This window comes from Suricata suricatta, chromosome 6, assembly GCF_006229205.1.
Source record: "Suricata suricatta isolate VVHF042 chromosome 6, meerkat_22Aug2017_6uvM2_HiC, whole genome shotgun sequence".
Classification (NCBI taxonomy): Eukaryota; Metazoa; Chordata; class Mammalia; order Carnivora; family Herpestidae; genus Suricata; species Suricata suricatta.
Genome location: NC_043705.1, coordinates 87966851 through 87982750, shown reverse-complemented (window position 1 = coordinate 87982750; position 15900 = coordinate 87966851). Strand labels below are relative to the sequence as shown.

Genomic DNA, 15900 nt, shown 5'->3' with positions numbered 1-15900 from the left:
TGGAAGAAGTATTTGCAAAAGATGCACGTGATAAAGGACGATTATGCAAAATATACAAAAAAAAAAAAACCCTTAAAATTTAGAGCAACTGGGTGGCTCAGTCAGTTAAGCGTCAGACTTCAGCTCAGGTCATGATCTCATGGTTCATGAGTTCAAGCCTCGCTTCAGGCTCTATACTGACAGCTCAGAGCCTGGAGCCTGCTTCGGATTTTGTGTCTCCCTCTCTCTGCCCCTCCCCTGCTTGCTCTCTGTCTCTCAAAAATAAATAAGCATTTAAAAAAAATTTTTAAATTCAACAATAAGAAAAAACTGCCTAATTTTGTTTTAAATGCCCAAAGATCTGAACTGACACCTTACCAAAGAGGATATAAAGATGGTAAATATGTCATTAGAGAATCACAAGTCAAAAGAAGACACTAAGTATGTGCCTATATTTAATTTAAACATTACAATACAGAGGCGCCTGGGTGGTGCAGTTGGTTAAGCATCCAACTTCCACCCAGGTCATGATCTCACAGTCCGTGGGTTCAAGCCCTACATCGGACTCTGTGCTGACAGCTCAGAGCCTGGAGCCTGCTTCAGATTCTGTGTCTCCCTCTCTCTCTAACCCTCCCCTGCTCAGACTCTGTCTCTCTCTGCCTCTCTTTCAAAATAAAATAGACATAAAAAAATTAAAAAACAAAAAACATTATAATACAATCCAGAAATCAGGGTTGTGTTTCTTGACCCAACAAAGCTGAAAACTTCCGTCCACAAAAATCTACATGTGGACGTGTACAGCAGCTTTATTCATAGTCATTTCTAATATTTATTTATGAATTATATGTCCAATTATTTATTCATAATTGCCAAAACTTGGAAGCAACCAAAATGTCTTTGAGTAGATGAATGGATAGGTATGTTATGGTACATCCAAACAATGGAGTATTATTCAATATTAAAAAAGATGGGCCATCAAGCCACCAAGAGACATTGAGGAAACTGAATGCATACTACTGAGTGAAAGAAACCAGTCCAAAAAGGCTACATACTGTGTAATCACAAATGACATTCTGGAAAAGGTGAAACTGCAGAGACAGTGGTCTCCAAGTGTTGGGGGCGAGGGAGGGATGAACAGGCAGAGCTCAGAGGACATTTAGGGCAGTGAAACTACTCTGTATGATCCCATGATGGTGGATACATGTCATCATACATTCATTGAAACCCATAGAATGTACCAGACCAAGAGTGACCCCTAATGTAAACTATGAATTTCGGGTGATAATGTGTCAGTGTAGGTTGTAACAAATGTCCCACGTTGGTGTGGTACGTTATAGTGGGGGTGAGGGGTTATGCCTGTCTGGGGACAGGAAGTGGATGGGAACTCGCTGTGCTCTCCACTCAGTTTTTCTGTGAACTTAAAACTGCTCTAAAAAATAAAATCTATTCTAAAAATGTTTCTAAAACTACTGATACATTGTGGGGGGCGGATGGGTGAAATAGATTAAGGGGATCAAGGTATACTTATCATGATGAGCACTGAGTAAGGTATAGAATTATTGAATAATTACATCGGACACATGAAACTAATATAACACTGTATGTTACTTCAAACAACAAACAATAATAAATGCAGGTGTCTCCTGTCAGAATAGCTAAAATTAACAATTCAGGCAACAACAGAGGTTGGCGAGGATTGGAGGATGTGGAGAAAGAGGAATGCTGGTGGGAATGCAAGCTGGTGCAGCCACTCTGGAAAACAGTATGGAGGCTCCTCAAAAAATTAAGACTAGAACTCCGCTATGACCCAGCAATGGCACCACTAGGTATTTATCCAAGGGACACAGGTGTGCTGTTTCAAAGGGGCACATGCACCCCCATGTTTACAGCAGCACTATCAACAACGGCCAAAGTATGGAAAGAGCCCAGATGTCCACTGACAGATGAATGGATAAAGAAGATGTGGTGTATATATACAATGGAGTATTACTCAGCAATCAAAAAGAATGAAATCTTGCCATTTGCAGCTATGTTGATGGAACTGGAGGGTATTATGCTAAGTGAAATTAGTCAGAGAAAAACAGATATCATATGAGTTCCCTGGTATGTGGATTTTAAGATACAGAACAGATGAACATAAAGGGAAGGAAGCAAAAATAATATAAAAACAGGGAGTGGAATAAAACATAAGAGACTCTTAAATACAGAGAAGAAACTGAGGGTTGCTGGCAGGGTTTTGGGTGGGGGGATGGGCTAAAGGGATAAGGGGCATTAAGGAGGACACTTGTTGGGATGAGCACTGGGTGTTATATGCAGGGGATGAATCACTGGGTTCTACTCCTGAAATCATTATTGCATTATATGCTAACTAACTTGAATGTATATTTAAAAATAAATAAAGTAAAATAAGCCAGACCAAAAATAAATAAATAATTAAGTAAGTAAATAAATAAATAAATAAATAAATAAATAAATAAATTCAGGTGTCCATGGGTTAAGAGAAAGAACTGATTAAAGACATGGGTACCAAGGAAAGAAAAAAAACCTACTGATACACACAACAAGATGATTAATCTTTTATGATTATGCTGATTGAGGGGCACCTGGGTGGCTCAGTCGGCTGAGCATCTGACTTGGTTTCAGTTCAGGTCTTGATACCACGGTTCATGAGTTCGAGCCCCACATCAGGTTCTGCACCCACCAACAGTGTGAAGTATTCTTGGGATTCTTTCTCTCTCTCTCAAAATAAAAATAAATAAATAAATAAATAAATAATTTAAAAAATAAAATAAAAATAAAAGAGACTTCTTTATTTTTCTTCTCCCACCACGATCTGGCATGGCTAAAATAGGCAGTAGCTCTGGCCCGACATTAGAAACAAAGTCACCCCAATTTTTATAGACTTTACAATAAGGTGAGCAATGCCCAAATGGAATCCCAAGTCTTGCCTCTCCAAGGCCGCGAGGCCCTTCACATTAGGGAAGCAGTTCATAGTAGAGTAACCAGGGTGCAGTGCTAGTTGTGCCCAGGATGATCAAAGCCAGTATGAGTGGGAGCCCAAATGGCTCACTTAGTGCTGGGGGGCAAGACAGTCACAGTAAAGTTATCACTTTCATGAGACACTATAGTCTGTAGGGTTCAGATCCATGATGAGTCTCTCAATTCATCTTCTCTGCATTTTAGGACTACAGAACCAGAGAGGCTATGGAACTTGCTAAGAGTCACACAGCAAAGAGATGCTACACTTGGGGCTAGAACGTAATGCTCCTGCCTGAAGCCTCTGGCTCCTGCCCAAACAATGCTAGCCGCTGGTGGTGATGACGATGATGTGATGAAGAAGGATGGCCAGCAAAGCCCACAGCAGCCCTTCCCCCGCCTGCAGGGAAAGAACAGCCCAAACGATTCATCCAATGATGGATCACCTTGAGAAAAAGCCAGAGACAAGGTCCAAACTAATACTTTTCAGTCTTTCTTCCCTGGAGGTCATTTCAAGTGTGGTGCCCACACTTTGAGATTCCCACCACAGGAGGCACAGGCTCTGGTCCATTTTGTGTAAGATGGGGACAAGGGCAGGGACTCTTAAGAGGTCTCTTGGAAATTCATTTCTAGGGCAAGTAGGTCAAGCCTGGGACAAGTCTGGGGCCTTTCTTTCTTCCATAGAATCCAATGAGTAATACATTGGCTTCAGACCACTACTCCTTACCCTGCAGACGGAAGTCCTTCCTGGCTGCTGGGGCTCAAGGGTTATTCCCTGCAGAAAGCTGTTCCTCCTTGTTTTCCCTTCTATGTGCTCCCGCCACCCCCCCCCATCTCCCTGCCCCTTGTTCTATCCCCACCTGGCCACCTAACATCCTTGGACAAACCATCAATCTCTGTCACTTGCCACAAGAGTCCAAGTTTGGGGACCATGGCTTCTCCATTCCTACACAGCCAGGGTCCAGCCCAGGGCCTGGCATGAGTTAGCATAAGTGGACTGTGGACTAGAGTGTCTATGTCATCCAGGACTGCCTACCTTGGCCTCTCCAGTGTCATCCACAATGGACACCAAACCACAACCTGGCTATCACTGACAGCCCTCTACCTGCTACTGACTTCAGGCTCTGTCAGGTGGCAACATCCTAGAATGAAATCCCTCAAGAGCCCATTTATACAACCATGCATCTTCCCAACTATAAGCCAAGGCCTTGCACTGAAAGCCGGGGACGCAGAAATGAAAAGGGCATGATCCCACCCTCAGTGGCTCAGTCTGAGGTGGGGGGAGGCAGATGCCCTTCCCCCTGACTCCCTTTCTCCTCCCCCTCTCTTTGTCTCCCTTCTTTTTTTCCCCTTCCGTGTGTACTTACGGAGCAACAGACATACATCCACACAGAGTGGTGAGTGCCAGGAAGGTGCCAATCCGAGGTCTTTGGGGAGAATCCCCAATGGTCACTAGGGACCTTGCCAATGGACATTTCCAGGAGATTCTGTATAGATATCTAATTCTCCTATTAGATGAGAAGCTGTGAGTCATGAGCTCCAAGCAGGCCTACAGACTTCCCCATGAATCACCCACTACCCCATTCTCTTCATTAGAGGCACACGCCATGGGGAATTCTCCTTCAGACGGGAGGGAGGAAATGTGGAAGGAAGCAGTGGGAGGACGGGGCTCAGAGTGGAGTCCCTGAGCAGGTTTTCCCACCAGCACCCCTTCTAGAATCACACCCCTGGTCAAAAGATGGAGCCCCAGGATAGTAGGTCTTAGAGAGCCAGGGCTCTTCTGCTGCTTCTTGCTTTCGAAGTGCTTTTATGCTTTATGTCCACACCACTGTGTGTTACTGGTAAGTCTCCAAGGGAAATTGCTTCATATGGAAGGGGAAGAGATTGGTTGAACAGTAAAGAATCACTTCCCTCTAGTTTGGGCCCAGGACTCAACCAGAAAGGAGAGGAATTATCCGGAGCCTTCCAGTTCTTTCATGTAGTCATGAAATTTATTGAGCACCCACCACATGCCAGGAACTGTTCTAAGAGCAGACCTCACAGTGAACGAGGTCGACAAGACCCCTGCTCTCAAGCCTGTACATTCTTATAGGAGATAGACCACACACAACTAAATAAAGATTAGATGGTGATAAGTCTATGATGAGAAATAAAGCAAAGAAAGGGGTATGGGATGCCAGGGTTGGGGCAGGGTGGTCAGGAAATGGCCCACGGATGAGATGACTTTCGAACAGAGAGCTAAAGGAAATGATGGAGCTGGCCCTGCCAAGATCTGAGGGAACAGCCATGTGGGAAGAGGGAAGGGCATGGGTCTCTGGAGCAAGGGTGAGCTTCTAGCCCATGCTAGAAAGAGCCATGAGGCCAGGTTGGCTGGAGATGAGTGGGGGGAAGAAGGAAGAAGATGTGGTCAGAGACATATCAGCAAGACAAGTTACATTAGCTCTTTCAGCCTTTGTAAGGACTCCGCCTTTGAGCCTGAGAGCGATGGGAACCCTAAGAGAGCCCAGGGTAGAGAACGACAATGACCTGATGTGTTAGAAGTTTCACTCTGGGTTTTTAAAAGGTTAACTCTCTTCTGGTCGTGGCAGATCATGTAACTCAGAACTGGGAAAGTGGGATAGAACATTTCTAAACACTTAAGTATTAAGTCTGAATACTTGAAGACGTTCAAGCACTAAAAGGACAGTGAAGAGTTGTGGAATCAAGATCTGCAGGAGGAAAACCAGAGAAATGAGCACAGCCCTCGGGGCCTCTTCTCCGCAGTGGGTATCTGCCAATTCTGAAATAGGGGCTGGAAGGCCAAGGGCTAGAGCAGAGCTTTTAAAAGACTTATGAGTCTAATGGGACAAATAATGGAGTTCAGGGCACACAGAGGGGAGTGGGGGGGTGGGCCCAGTACCACCCCATGCTTGTGTATTACCTCCAAAAAAGTAACCAAGGCTGGGTGGGGGGGTCAGGTAACTCCCCCAAGCTTTTAGGGGAAACCTCCAAAGAATACACCAGAGGAATAAGAATACAGCCAGCCTTCACAGAGTCTACAACCCAGCCTCCAGTCCTCTCAAACAGGCTCAACCTCTGGTTGCATTAGGGTGGTCTGGGATTCCTAGGACTCTCGCTACCTGCAGCAAAGTAAACCCTTTTGAGGGGAGCCTGGCTGGCTCAGTTGGTGGAACATGCGACTCTCCATCTTGGGGTTGTAAGTTCTAGCCTCATGTTGGGTGTAGAGATTACTTAAAAAATAAAATCTTAAAACAAAAAAGTAAACCCTCGTGAGAAGAGATAACAGCACCTAAGCCTCAAATGATCTCCTAAATTTTTCATATATCATCCCTGAACTTTATTTTTTATTTTATTTTGTTTTAATTTGTTTAATGTTTGTTTATTTTTGAGAGAGACAGAACATGAGTAGGAGAGGAGCAGAGAGAAAGAGGGAGACACAGAATCTGAAGCAGGCTCCAGACTCCAAGCTGTCAGCATAGAGCCTGATGTGGGGCTCGAACCCACGAATCTCCTGAGATCATGACCTGACCTGAAGTCAGAAGCTTAACTGACTGAGCCACCCAGGCGCCCCCGAACTTTAAAATAATCAGGCATCTGAGTGCAACAAAACATGATGATGATCATGATAACGACCATTAAAATGGTTAACATTTATTGTGCTGTGTATCAAGAATAGGTGTAAAAGGTTTTCTCTACATTATGTCATTTAATCTTGACCATCCCAAGCGCAGGGAAGACTTCCCCCCTCCCTTTTAAGAGATGTAAAAACTGAGGCCTTGAGAGACGTGAACAACCTAAGGCCATACAGATAATCATTATCTATCAGTTTGGCCCCAGGCGCTTGGAACAACCTCTCAGAATTGTCTCTGTATTGTTTTGACATCTACTGAGCACTTTCTAGGGGGTAAATGACATCACTCTTTTATTCTGAAGAAGTTTGTAAGTAATACTCGCTGCTCACATCCCTGGGCAAAGACCTAGGCGCCCAGAGGCACATAAGTCACCTTTACCTTGAGACAGTTTACAAAGTTGTCTAGCAGCAGTCACCCTCACAGCCACTGGGCTGGATCCAGGCCGCAGTTGTTTGGTTCATACAAAGTTTCTGAAAAAAGGAGATTTTACATAAAAATACCAATTCCTGGCTCCTTACTTCCTTACTTCCAATAGTAAGGTCTAGGCGCACCTGGGTGGCTCAGTCGGTTGAGTGACTCAATTTCAGCTCAGGTCATGATCCCAGGGTTGTGGGATTGAGCCCTTCTTTGGGCTTTCCTCTCAGCCAGGAACCTGCTTGAGATTCTCTCTCCCTCCCTCTGCCCTTCCCCCCACTCCCATGCTCTCTCTCTGTAAAACAAAACAAAACAAGAAACAAAACACAACAGTAAGGTTTGGCAACACTGAGCCTACATTTCCGCCTTGATTGGCAGCTTCCCTGTAGTACAGAACATGAACTTCCTATGTCACCACAGTCCCCAGGGGCCCAGTTCTCGCTTATGTGGCCTGCCTGGCCCAGGGGGGAGTTGCAATTATGATCCTTGGTCGCAACAGCGGGATGAAGCTGCATGTTCTCAGGACACTGATGACAGATGAGGAAGTCTTAAAGGTCAAAGAAGTCTTCATGGATTTGGTGATATTTTGAGCAGGAGGAGGTCATTCAAGCAAAAGCCTAGCATGTGCAGAGGTAAGGGTAGCAAGAAAGAGCATAACCTGTTATGAGAACTACAAGTCTCAACATGCATGGAGGTCAGGAGCAGGAATAGGAAAAGGATCTGGAAAGGAAGGCAGTGGTCACATCTTGGAGGACCTTGAATTTTGTCCCAAAGTGAGTTTGGTCAAGGGAGTGTAGACAAGTTTACGAATTCCAGGTAAATATTGAGTGTTTTTGCAAACTGAAGGTAAGTAATACATAGCTACTGAATGAATGAATACATGAATATATACATGAAGAATGAAAAAGGAGCCAACCAACCTTGAGGGTCCATTGGTGTCAGCCTTGATGAAGCTTTTAAACCTGAACTTGGCAGTGTGGCCCATGCTAAAGGATTACCCAGAGTTGAAGAAAAGGGGGCTGGCAGTATGTGATACTTTGCAGGAGATTGTATGGGGACCCATTCCCATAGGGACCGGCCACATCTCTATCATACCTCTGTCTTCCAGAGGCCCAGGAGACCCCTTACTGGCCCTTCCCAGAAACTATGTCCTTTCCCCTCTGTCTCCCAGAGCCAGCCCCAAAGAACCTTGGTGGTTCCAGAGCATTCCCAGGCTTGGATGAGGACAGGGACTTAAAGCTGGCAGTTGGGTGGGAAAGGAGAACACATGAACTTCAGGTGCTTCAGGTGCTTCTTACAGATAGGAAACTGAGGTCCAGAAAAGGCACACCTTGCCACAGTCAACAGGCTATGGTTGATGGTCTCCATGTAAAGGCTGTGCCCAAACAAAGCTCCGATGGCCCCAGAGGGCAATTTGATATGAGCACAGGCTCAGGATATCCGTCAGAATAGATGAAGACAGCCCACTTCTCCTTGTTTCCCTTCTCTAGGACACTAGGGGAATGGGGAGTGGCACTCCTGCTCCAGTGACAGAATGGGGACCAGCTGAGTCACAAGAGGACAATGAGTCTTCTTGTCAAACCTTTCTGATGTGCCCAGAGGTGATTGCCTTTCATTTAATCCATTAATTCATTTAATCCTTAAATAGTCTTTGAAGGTCAGTGGTTAGTGGCCCATATTATAGACAGGGAAACTGAGGTTTAAAGAGTTTGGTAACTTACCGACAGTGAGTCACACAGCTAAGTGGCAGAATCAGTACTTGAACCCAGGTCTAGCTGACTCCCACTCACTGGGTCTTTCTAGTGGTCCACAAAAGATCCCCCTCAAACCTCAAGCCTTTGTTGCCCCCCTGGCAGGAAACTCTCTGCCCGGCTTGCCTCTCAAATGGGTAAGTGGGGTGTATCTCTCAGGTCTTGGCCACTTCTCAGAGAGGCCTCCCTGACCACCAAAATCTAAAGGAGCCTCCCCTTTTATTATTCCACCTTCATCTTCTTAAAAAAAACTTTAATGTTTATATTTGAGAGAGAGAGAGAGGGAGAGCATGGGCAGGGGAGGGACAGAGAGAGAGGGAGACACAGAATCCGAAGCAGGCTCCAAGTTCCAAGCTGTCAGCACAGAGCCCAATGTGGGGTTCAAATTCACCAACCATGAGATCATGACCTGAGCCAAAGTCGGAAGCTCAACAGATTGAGCCACCCAGGAGCCCCTTATCTTATTTCTTAAAGATCTTCTTTGTACATTGCCTTCTTCCCCTCCCTCCAAGCCCTGCCCCCATTGCTAACTACTTGAGAATGGGAACTTTGTCCTGGGCTAAAGTGTCCCCTAGGCATAGGGTGTCAATAAATATTTGTTGAATGAATGAATGAATGAACGAACAAACGAATGAATGAATGAACGGACCTGCTGCTTAATCTAAAAAGCCAGTCAAGAAAACGGTGCTTTTAAGGTATTTTCCTTAGTAGAGCAGTTTTGTCCGCTTGGTTCTAGCAAGGCGCATACCCTTTGTTTTCCAGAGAACGGAGAACCAGAGTACCTTCTGAGCTGATAATGGGGAGCAGAGGTTCCTCTGGCCCCAGAGGCTGTGCTCCTGTAGGATGGCACTACAGAGCCGCAGAAAAGTCCCCAGAGCCGGGCAGCCCTCCCACCTGCTCCCCAGAACGCAATCTGCGGAGGAAAACATCGACGGGTCCACCGGCGAGGTGTGGGAAACGGTGGCCGGAGCTTGGCGCTGGGCGGGGCCACCCCGCGCGGCCTGGGCTTTGTTTGCCTCTGTGATGGCAACCAGAAACCGCCGCAGCCAGCACTTCTCTGAGGCCAGCTCCCGCTCCCCGCCCCCCTCCCTTTATTTTAATCTCCTAAACTGATTTGTCAGCAGCAGGAAGTGACATGACAGCTTTCCTCACAAAAGGGAAACTCCTCCGCGTTACCATGGGGATGGAGGCCACTGTATGATCACAGATTTATATAATCTTAAAGGTGTACACACAATGACGTCATCCTGGATGCGATGGGGAGGGAGGGAGGGAAATGGACTCCGGAGGCTGCAAGTCCTGGGCAAATGAGCTATGATTTGCAAAATTCCAAGGAAAGCAGCGGATGCGGTGGAAGTCTGGGGTTGGAAATATCCTAATGGAAACCACAGAAAAGCAAAAAGTATGCATTGATACATATTTTAAGACGGGGAGGAATCTCACCCATGAGTTTCAGTGCAAACTGGTCATTTTGGGAGTGGGAAAACTGACCCCGGAGAACTGGGGGAAGTTGTTAGGAACGGCGAATGGGATCCAAATGTCCCTCCAGGGCCCCCTTCCAGCCAGGCACTTCCCCCTCTCACTTTCTAAGCAGATTTTATTATCTCATTTTACAGATAAGGAAACTGAGGCCCAAAAGGATAACTAGCTTTTCCACCCCCAAATTATGTGCTAAGACCATGGTGATGTCTGGTTGGCTACAAAATTCATCCCTTCCTCTCTGCTTCCGTTCCCTCAAGCTGTTTGGACCGAACTAGGACTTTGGTTCCCAGTCTTCTTTCGGACCCAGGTTCCAATCTGCAAATGTTCTTTACGTGCTGTATGAAGTTGGACAGGTCCTTTCATCTCTCAGAGCCTCAGTTTCCTCCTCTGTAAAATGGGTGTTGCTGCTAGAGGTTTAATGGGAAGGTGTGTGAAGCAGTTAACACAGTGGCTGGCACCCAGAGCTAGCTCTAAAATTGAGAGCTATTATTACCACATTATAAGTATTAAATGATGGAGTTGTCTCTATTTCAATCTCCCATTGAGAAACAAACGTTTGAATCATTTGAGTGTCTTTCTCCTCATCAAGAGGTATCTTCCCTTCCCCACCCCCCATAATAAAAGCATATCAGGCCAAAAGTGACATTCTCTGGAGGGCCCAAAGACCAGGAATCGGAGACGTGAAGAAAGAACATTATCAACCCTACTCTTCCTGAGCTGACGGGAGCAGGGCAGCTTGCACTGGGAGAAGTGAGTGAATTGTTTTCACTGGCGGTAGGCAGCGGCTGTATTTTTCCACTGCGTGGATTACACTGGAGATTAATTCTGGTTCAGCCAGTGCCTGTTAGCAGAAAGTGATGGCCTGAGCCCACGGGGGAAGTCGGCCGCGGCATCTGCCACAGACTTGAAGTTGCTGGTACGTTTCCACGAAAGGAGATATTTGCAATAGTAAATTCCTAGGGTTTGAAAAAAACACTGGGTACGGTTTGTTTTGAAAGGTGTGAACACACTTCCAATGGGAAATCTAGCCAAGGAAATGAGCTTGCCAGCTCAGGGTAACTTCTTAGAACTTAGAACACAGGATCTTTCAGGTCCTGAGAGTCAAGTAGCAGACGATGAACCAGTGGGTAAAGGTCAAGGGCACTGATTGTGTATCAAGGCCTTAAATGACCCTGCTGGACCAGGACCACTGTTCAGAGCACTACTAGAGTCAAGTAAGAGGCTTCCTTTTCTGCTTCCTACATTACTTTGTCCAGAAACAAGTAGCGGGGGGACAGGAGCTAAGGGTCCCATGACCCAAGAGCTTCACTGTTATTTAATTCAACATTATAGACTGGATTAGGAATTGGCAGTCAATTACACTATCTCTGTTTTGGTCTGGTTGACAAGAGTAAAAATCCAGAATCTTGCCCTAGAGCAAGTCAGATTTGATCGCCTATCTTCACAAAATTATGAAATCAGACTAGCAAGTGACCTGAAGGAGGCAGCCACCAAAATTCTGTGTACATATCTAGAGATGTTGGCATGGATGTACTCCAAAGCATGAATAATGGTCAGGTTGGGGGTGGAAATTTCAGGCGATTTGCCCGTGTTGTATTTACTTATAGTGCTTCGTGTTCTTTTCACAAAAATGAAAGTCTTTTCAAAGGCAAAATGGGAGCACGTGAGAGATGCCGGTGATAACATGCAAACCACGTAGAATTAGGAAACAAAAGAGATGTAGGGCTCAATTCCCCCCACTGCCACTTAGCTGTGTTGAGTCTCAGCATTTGTCTGCAAAAGGGTCCTGCTGAGTTTTGGGGGAGCAGGTAGCACACTACCTTACACATAGTAGGAACACTATGTCAGCAGTTTTGGAAAATCATCATCCTCATAATTCTAGCACGGCTCTGGAAGGAGAGGGTGTCTTTTTATATTATCCTGGGTAAAGTGTTAAATTTAAAAAAAAGCAACCCAAGAAAATGGTCATTTCTTTTTGGCTCTGGGAACACCGGGGCTCCCTGTGTAACATGGTAGGAATACATGGTTAGACACCTGGATCTGAACTAAGAGTTCAGCCATAGTCCGGATCACACTTTCCTACGCTCCTTACAACCCAGCCACCTTGGACGGGAGGAAGGGCCACCAAGGACTATGAGACCAGATCCCAAGACATACATCTGGGAGGCCCTTGTCCAGACTGTCTCACTGATGGGAGAGGGATTAATTGGGGCTGCCCAAGAAACAGAGCATTGAGATTTCAATAGAAATGCCATAATTTATTCTGTGGTATAAAAAAAAAGTCCTCCTTATGTAACAAAATGTCTTCTTAAAAGAAATATATTATTTCAGTTCATAAATAATCAGACATACAACTGCTGGCAACTAAAAAACAATGACAACACTGGTGCTTCCCATCAGTGCCAAACAGAAACCTGCTTAGGATATATTTACAGGATATTACAGTACTCAAACACAAAAATTGAGGTATTTGGTTCTTCTAGGAGTAGACGCGGACGTTTGTGAAGGTGGACCACCTGCACAAAAATAAATAAGGTATATTCTCATAGGTATGTGTCGTCAGGAATGGTAATACTGGTAGGTATGTCAAGCATGAAGAATTCCTACAAAAAAACAGGAGCAAGCAAAAAGAAATTGCCTCATTAACCGAGTCCTTTCTCTTCGGCCCCTTTTTGTCAGAGGGACTTGATGTACCCACTACAGATTGGTCCTGAATGTGCTGAGTTCAGCAAACATCTTGATGCTACATCATCACTATGACTGCTTAGGAACCCAGTGGAACTCGGGGGTGAAATTAAATAAATAAGGACCAGCCCTCACGAGCCCCCTCCTCAGAGTTATTGCATTTCTCCTCAAGGAGCCTGGAGTCCCAAGAAGGTTGTGGAGATCACCTCCCGTGGCTTTTCAGCAGCTGGGAGAGGTCGTGATGGGGCTCTGAAGGTAGCTCAATGCACTGTTCGTGGAGTGGACGGGGATGGAGACAGGGAAGTTGAAGACGGTGGTAGTGGAGGTGCTGCGGTCCAGCACAGCCATGGCTGGGCTCCCAGCCTCTGCTGAGCAGTGTGGGGCCAGGACCTGGGACTCAAACTGCAGCAGCTGGCCCATGAAGCTGAAGTTGGGGGAAATGATGCTTCTCCTCTGCTTCACAAACTCAAAGGCCTCATCCAGCTTGACTCGGTTAGTCCTCATGAGGTAAGCAAGGCAGATGGTGGCCGATCGGGAAATGCCTGCCTGGCAGTGGACGAACACCCGTCCTCCAGCGTTCTTGATGGAGTCTGGAAAACAAAGGGTGGCTGGTTACTTCAGAGCTCAAGAGAACAACCCTCATCCCAGGCATAGGGTGGCTAAGAAGCACGGGTGTCCTGTCCAGAGAAGGGTAACATGTGCTCTGTGGAGGCAACACAGGCACTGTGCAAAAACCAGCAAGGGATTTAAACCAAGACCCGGCATCTCCACAAAGCTGATGGAGAAGTCAACTCAATTTTTTTAACCTCAGTTCGCGAATGTATTCAATGGGACATGAAATCCCTATACTGCAGGAATGTTGCTATTTAACGTACGGAGAAAGGTTCAGACAAATGTCATTCAAGTCCTTGCCCTACAGCTGGGCTCAGTGACTAAAACAGGAGAAGCAAGGCAAAGTCCCAGGCACCTGTCCATTTACCTATGAAGTCAATGGCCTCGTTGAACCAGGAGCTGATGTCCGCCTTGTGATTGTCTTCCACGGGGATGCTCTTGTACTGGTAGTGACCCTCAAAATGGTTGGGACAGTTGGCTGAGACGTTGATCAAGGCGGTGATGCCCAAGGCGTCCAGCATGTCTTTTCGGGAAGCATGATAGGCACTACCCAGGTACAGAAACGGCAGGATCTCCACAGGGCCACCCTGAAATCCGGAAATATCCACTTGTCAAGCTTTGCTCAAAGTCAATTCTGGAGCCCATCCCCACAAAAACTGCTAGCTGGAAAGGTCCATTTCAGATACTGAGTGAATTTAGTATTGTTGTTGGACTATAAATAGATAGGGGAATAATAACCCCATTTGCCTGGGCAGAGCCACCAACTTCATTTCTGTAATGCCAGCAGTTAAGACTCCGCTGCATCAGACCAGTTAACCATGGGATAAAAAATAGCCCTGTGCCCCTTCCGTGATAAACTTGCAGGTTACTTTGTGTATTTCCACTAGTACTGCTCTTCCAGGTCTTTGCCAGCTTATTCCTTTCCCCCTCTAGCACGGTCCCTACTAACCTGATCATAGAGCGGGGTGCTGCAAGAACTGCACCCTGATTCAGCGCTGTCAGGGACGCTAGTACTCAGGGGAAGGCTGAGCCCCATGGGGGTCGACTGTTTGCTGCACAGCTCTGGGCAGGAAGCCGAAAAAGCTTCATATCCTCCTGGGAAGACAAAGAGACATTTGTTTCCATTAGGATCCGGGACAGGGCACCTTCATACAACTCCCCCCACCCAGGAGGGACGTAGTTTACCCCGGAGAGGCTCAGGCAAGTCTTTGTTCTTAAAGCCAAACAAAGCCACCGAGTCCCCAGAATGGGGCTAGGGCGCCCACGCGCTCCAGGTGAGGCGGCTCAGGGGCTGACGGCCAGGGGGTCCCGCGGCAAGACGGTGGGGTGGGGGTGGGGGCATGCGGCCGTCCGAGCTTCCCCGAGGGCGTACCTTTGAGGAAGAAGACTTGCGCGGCGCGCGCCTCTCGGCAGAGCGCGCCAGCGGCCAGGGCCAGGGTGCTGTCGCGCTTGGCGCCGTCCAGGGAGGCGCTGCGCTCGTCCAGCAGCACCACGGCGTGGTAGGCGCCGGCCAGCAGGCGGCCGCGGAGCTCGGCGTTGGGCACAATGTGCTCCAGGCCCATGGCGCCCTTGGCCCGGCGCCGCACGATGGTGCTGAAGCGCACGTTGACCGAGCCGGCGATGTGGCCGGCGTTGAAAGCAAAGAAGGAGCGACAGTCCAGCAGCAGGCACTGTGCTGCGCGCTCTCGCAGCAGCGTCCGCAAGCCTCCGGCGTCCAGGGAGCCCACTTCCAAAACCATGGCCGGCCCCAGCGCTCCCAGCGTGCCTGTTTGAGGTGGTCTTTGTCCTCGGAAGCCAAGGGCAGGGCAACGGCTTTCGAGGAAAAGCGCGAGCCTGGTTCTCTCTGAGCCGAAACCCAAACTGCCTTTAGACTGAGTGAGGGGACGTCGTGCGGGACTCTCAGCCGCCTCGCCTTCTTTGCTGCTACCCTGACTGCCCCTCAGGTCACGATCAGACATACATCGCGGCGTCCTTCGCAGCGAGCTCGGCCCGGGGGAACGCGTTTATATGTGGCCTCTCTGGAGGCGGGGCGGGGCGGGGCGGGGAGAAGCCGGCGCGCAGGGGGAGGGGGTTTGTTTGTTTGAATGGTGCTCACGTGACCTGTGATGACGTTACCCGCCCTGCCCGGTTTGGCGCCGGCAGAGCCAGAGGCGAAGACGTCATCCGCCTCGGAGCGGGATCCGCTGGCTGCTTGCTGGCTCCGACCCCAGCCCGGCCGTCCGGCCTGCGCCTGGCGTGTCCCCGGGGATCCGGCCTGCGCCGCTCTTCGGGCCCAGAGGAGAGGTGGCGGGAGCGCTGCCAGCCGAGGGCTGACCTCCCGGATCCAAGCCGCTGGGAGAGCGGGCGGCGGGCCCGAAGCCTCCCCTGCC

The 15900-nt window shown here is 47.9% G+C and overlaps 1 protein-coding gene and 1 long non-coding RNA gene across 2 annotated transcripts; both read right to left on the bottom strand.

The window, feature by feature from the left end:
- Positions 1–6860: 6860 nt before the first annotated feature.
- On the bottom strand, positions 6861–9846 carry LOC115294154. Its single transcript, XR_003909750.1, has 2 exons — positions 9535–9846; positions 6861–7057 (listed from the first exon to the last, which is right to left on the bottom strand). It is a non-coding gene; the product is annotated as an uncharacterized LOC115294154 (long non-coding RNA).
- Positions 9847–12471: 2625 nt separating this feature from the next.
- DUSP1 (dual specificity phosphatase 1) lies at positions 12472–15534 on the bottom strand. Its single transcript, XM_029942849.1, has 4 exons — positions 14904–15534; positions 14481–14626; positions 13899–14118; positions 12472–13509 (listed from the first exon to the last, which is right to left on the bottom strand). Exons 1-4 carry the CDS (start codon positions 15487–15489, stop codon positions 13139–13141), a joined length of 1323 nt encoding a protein of 440 aa, XP_029798709.1. The 5' UTR covers positions 15490–15534; the 3' UTR covers positions 12472–13138.
- Between the last annotated feature and the right edge of the window lie 366 nt (positions 15535–15900).

Excerpts from the sequence above, each read along its gene's own strand:
- DUSP1 (XM_029942849.1), bottom strand. The coding sequence starts at position 15,489 with ATGTCTGATCGTGACCTGAGGGGCAGTCAGGGTAGCAGCAAAGAAGGC. Across the intron at positions 14,627-14,903 it reads GCAAGTCTTCTTCCTCAAAG|GAGGATATGAAGCTTTTTCG; the intron begins GTACGCCCTCGG and ends TTGTCTTCCCAG. Across the intron at positions 14,119-14,480 it reads GCACCCCGCTCTATGATCAG|GGTGGCCCTGTGGAGATCCT; the intron begins GTTAGTAGGGAC and ends TCCGGATTTCAG.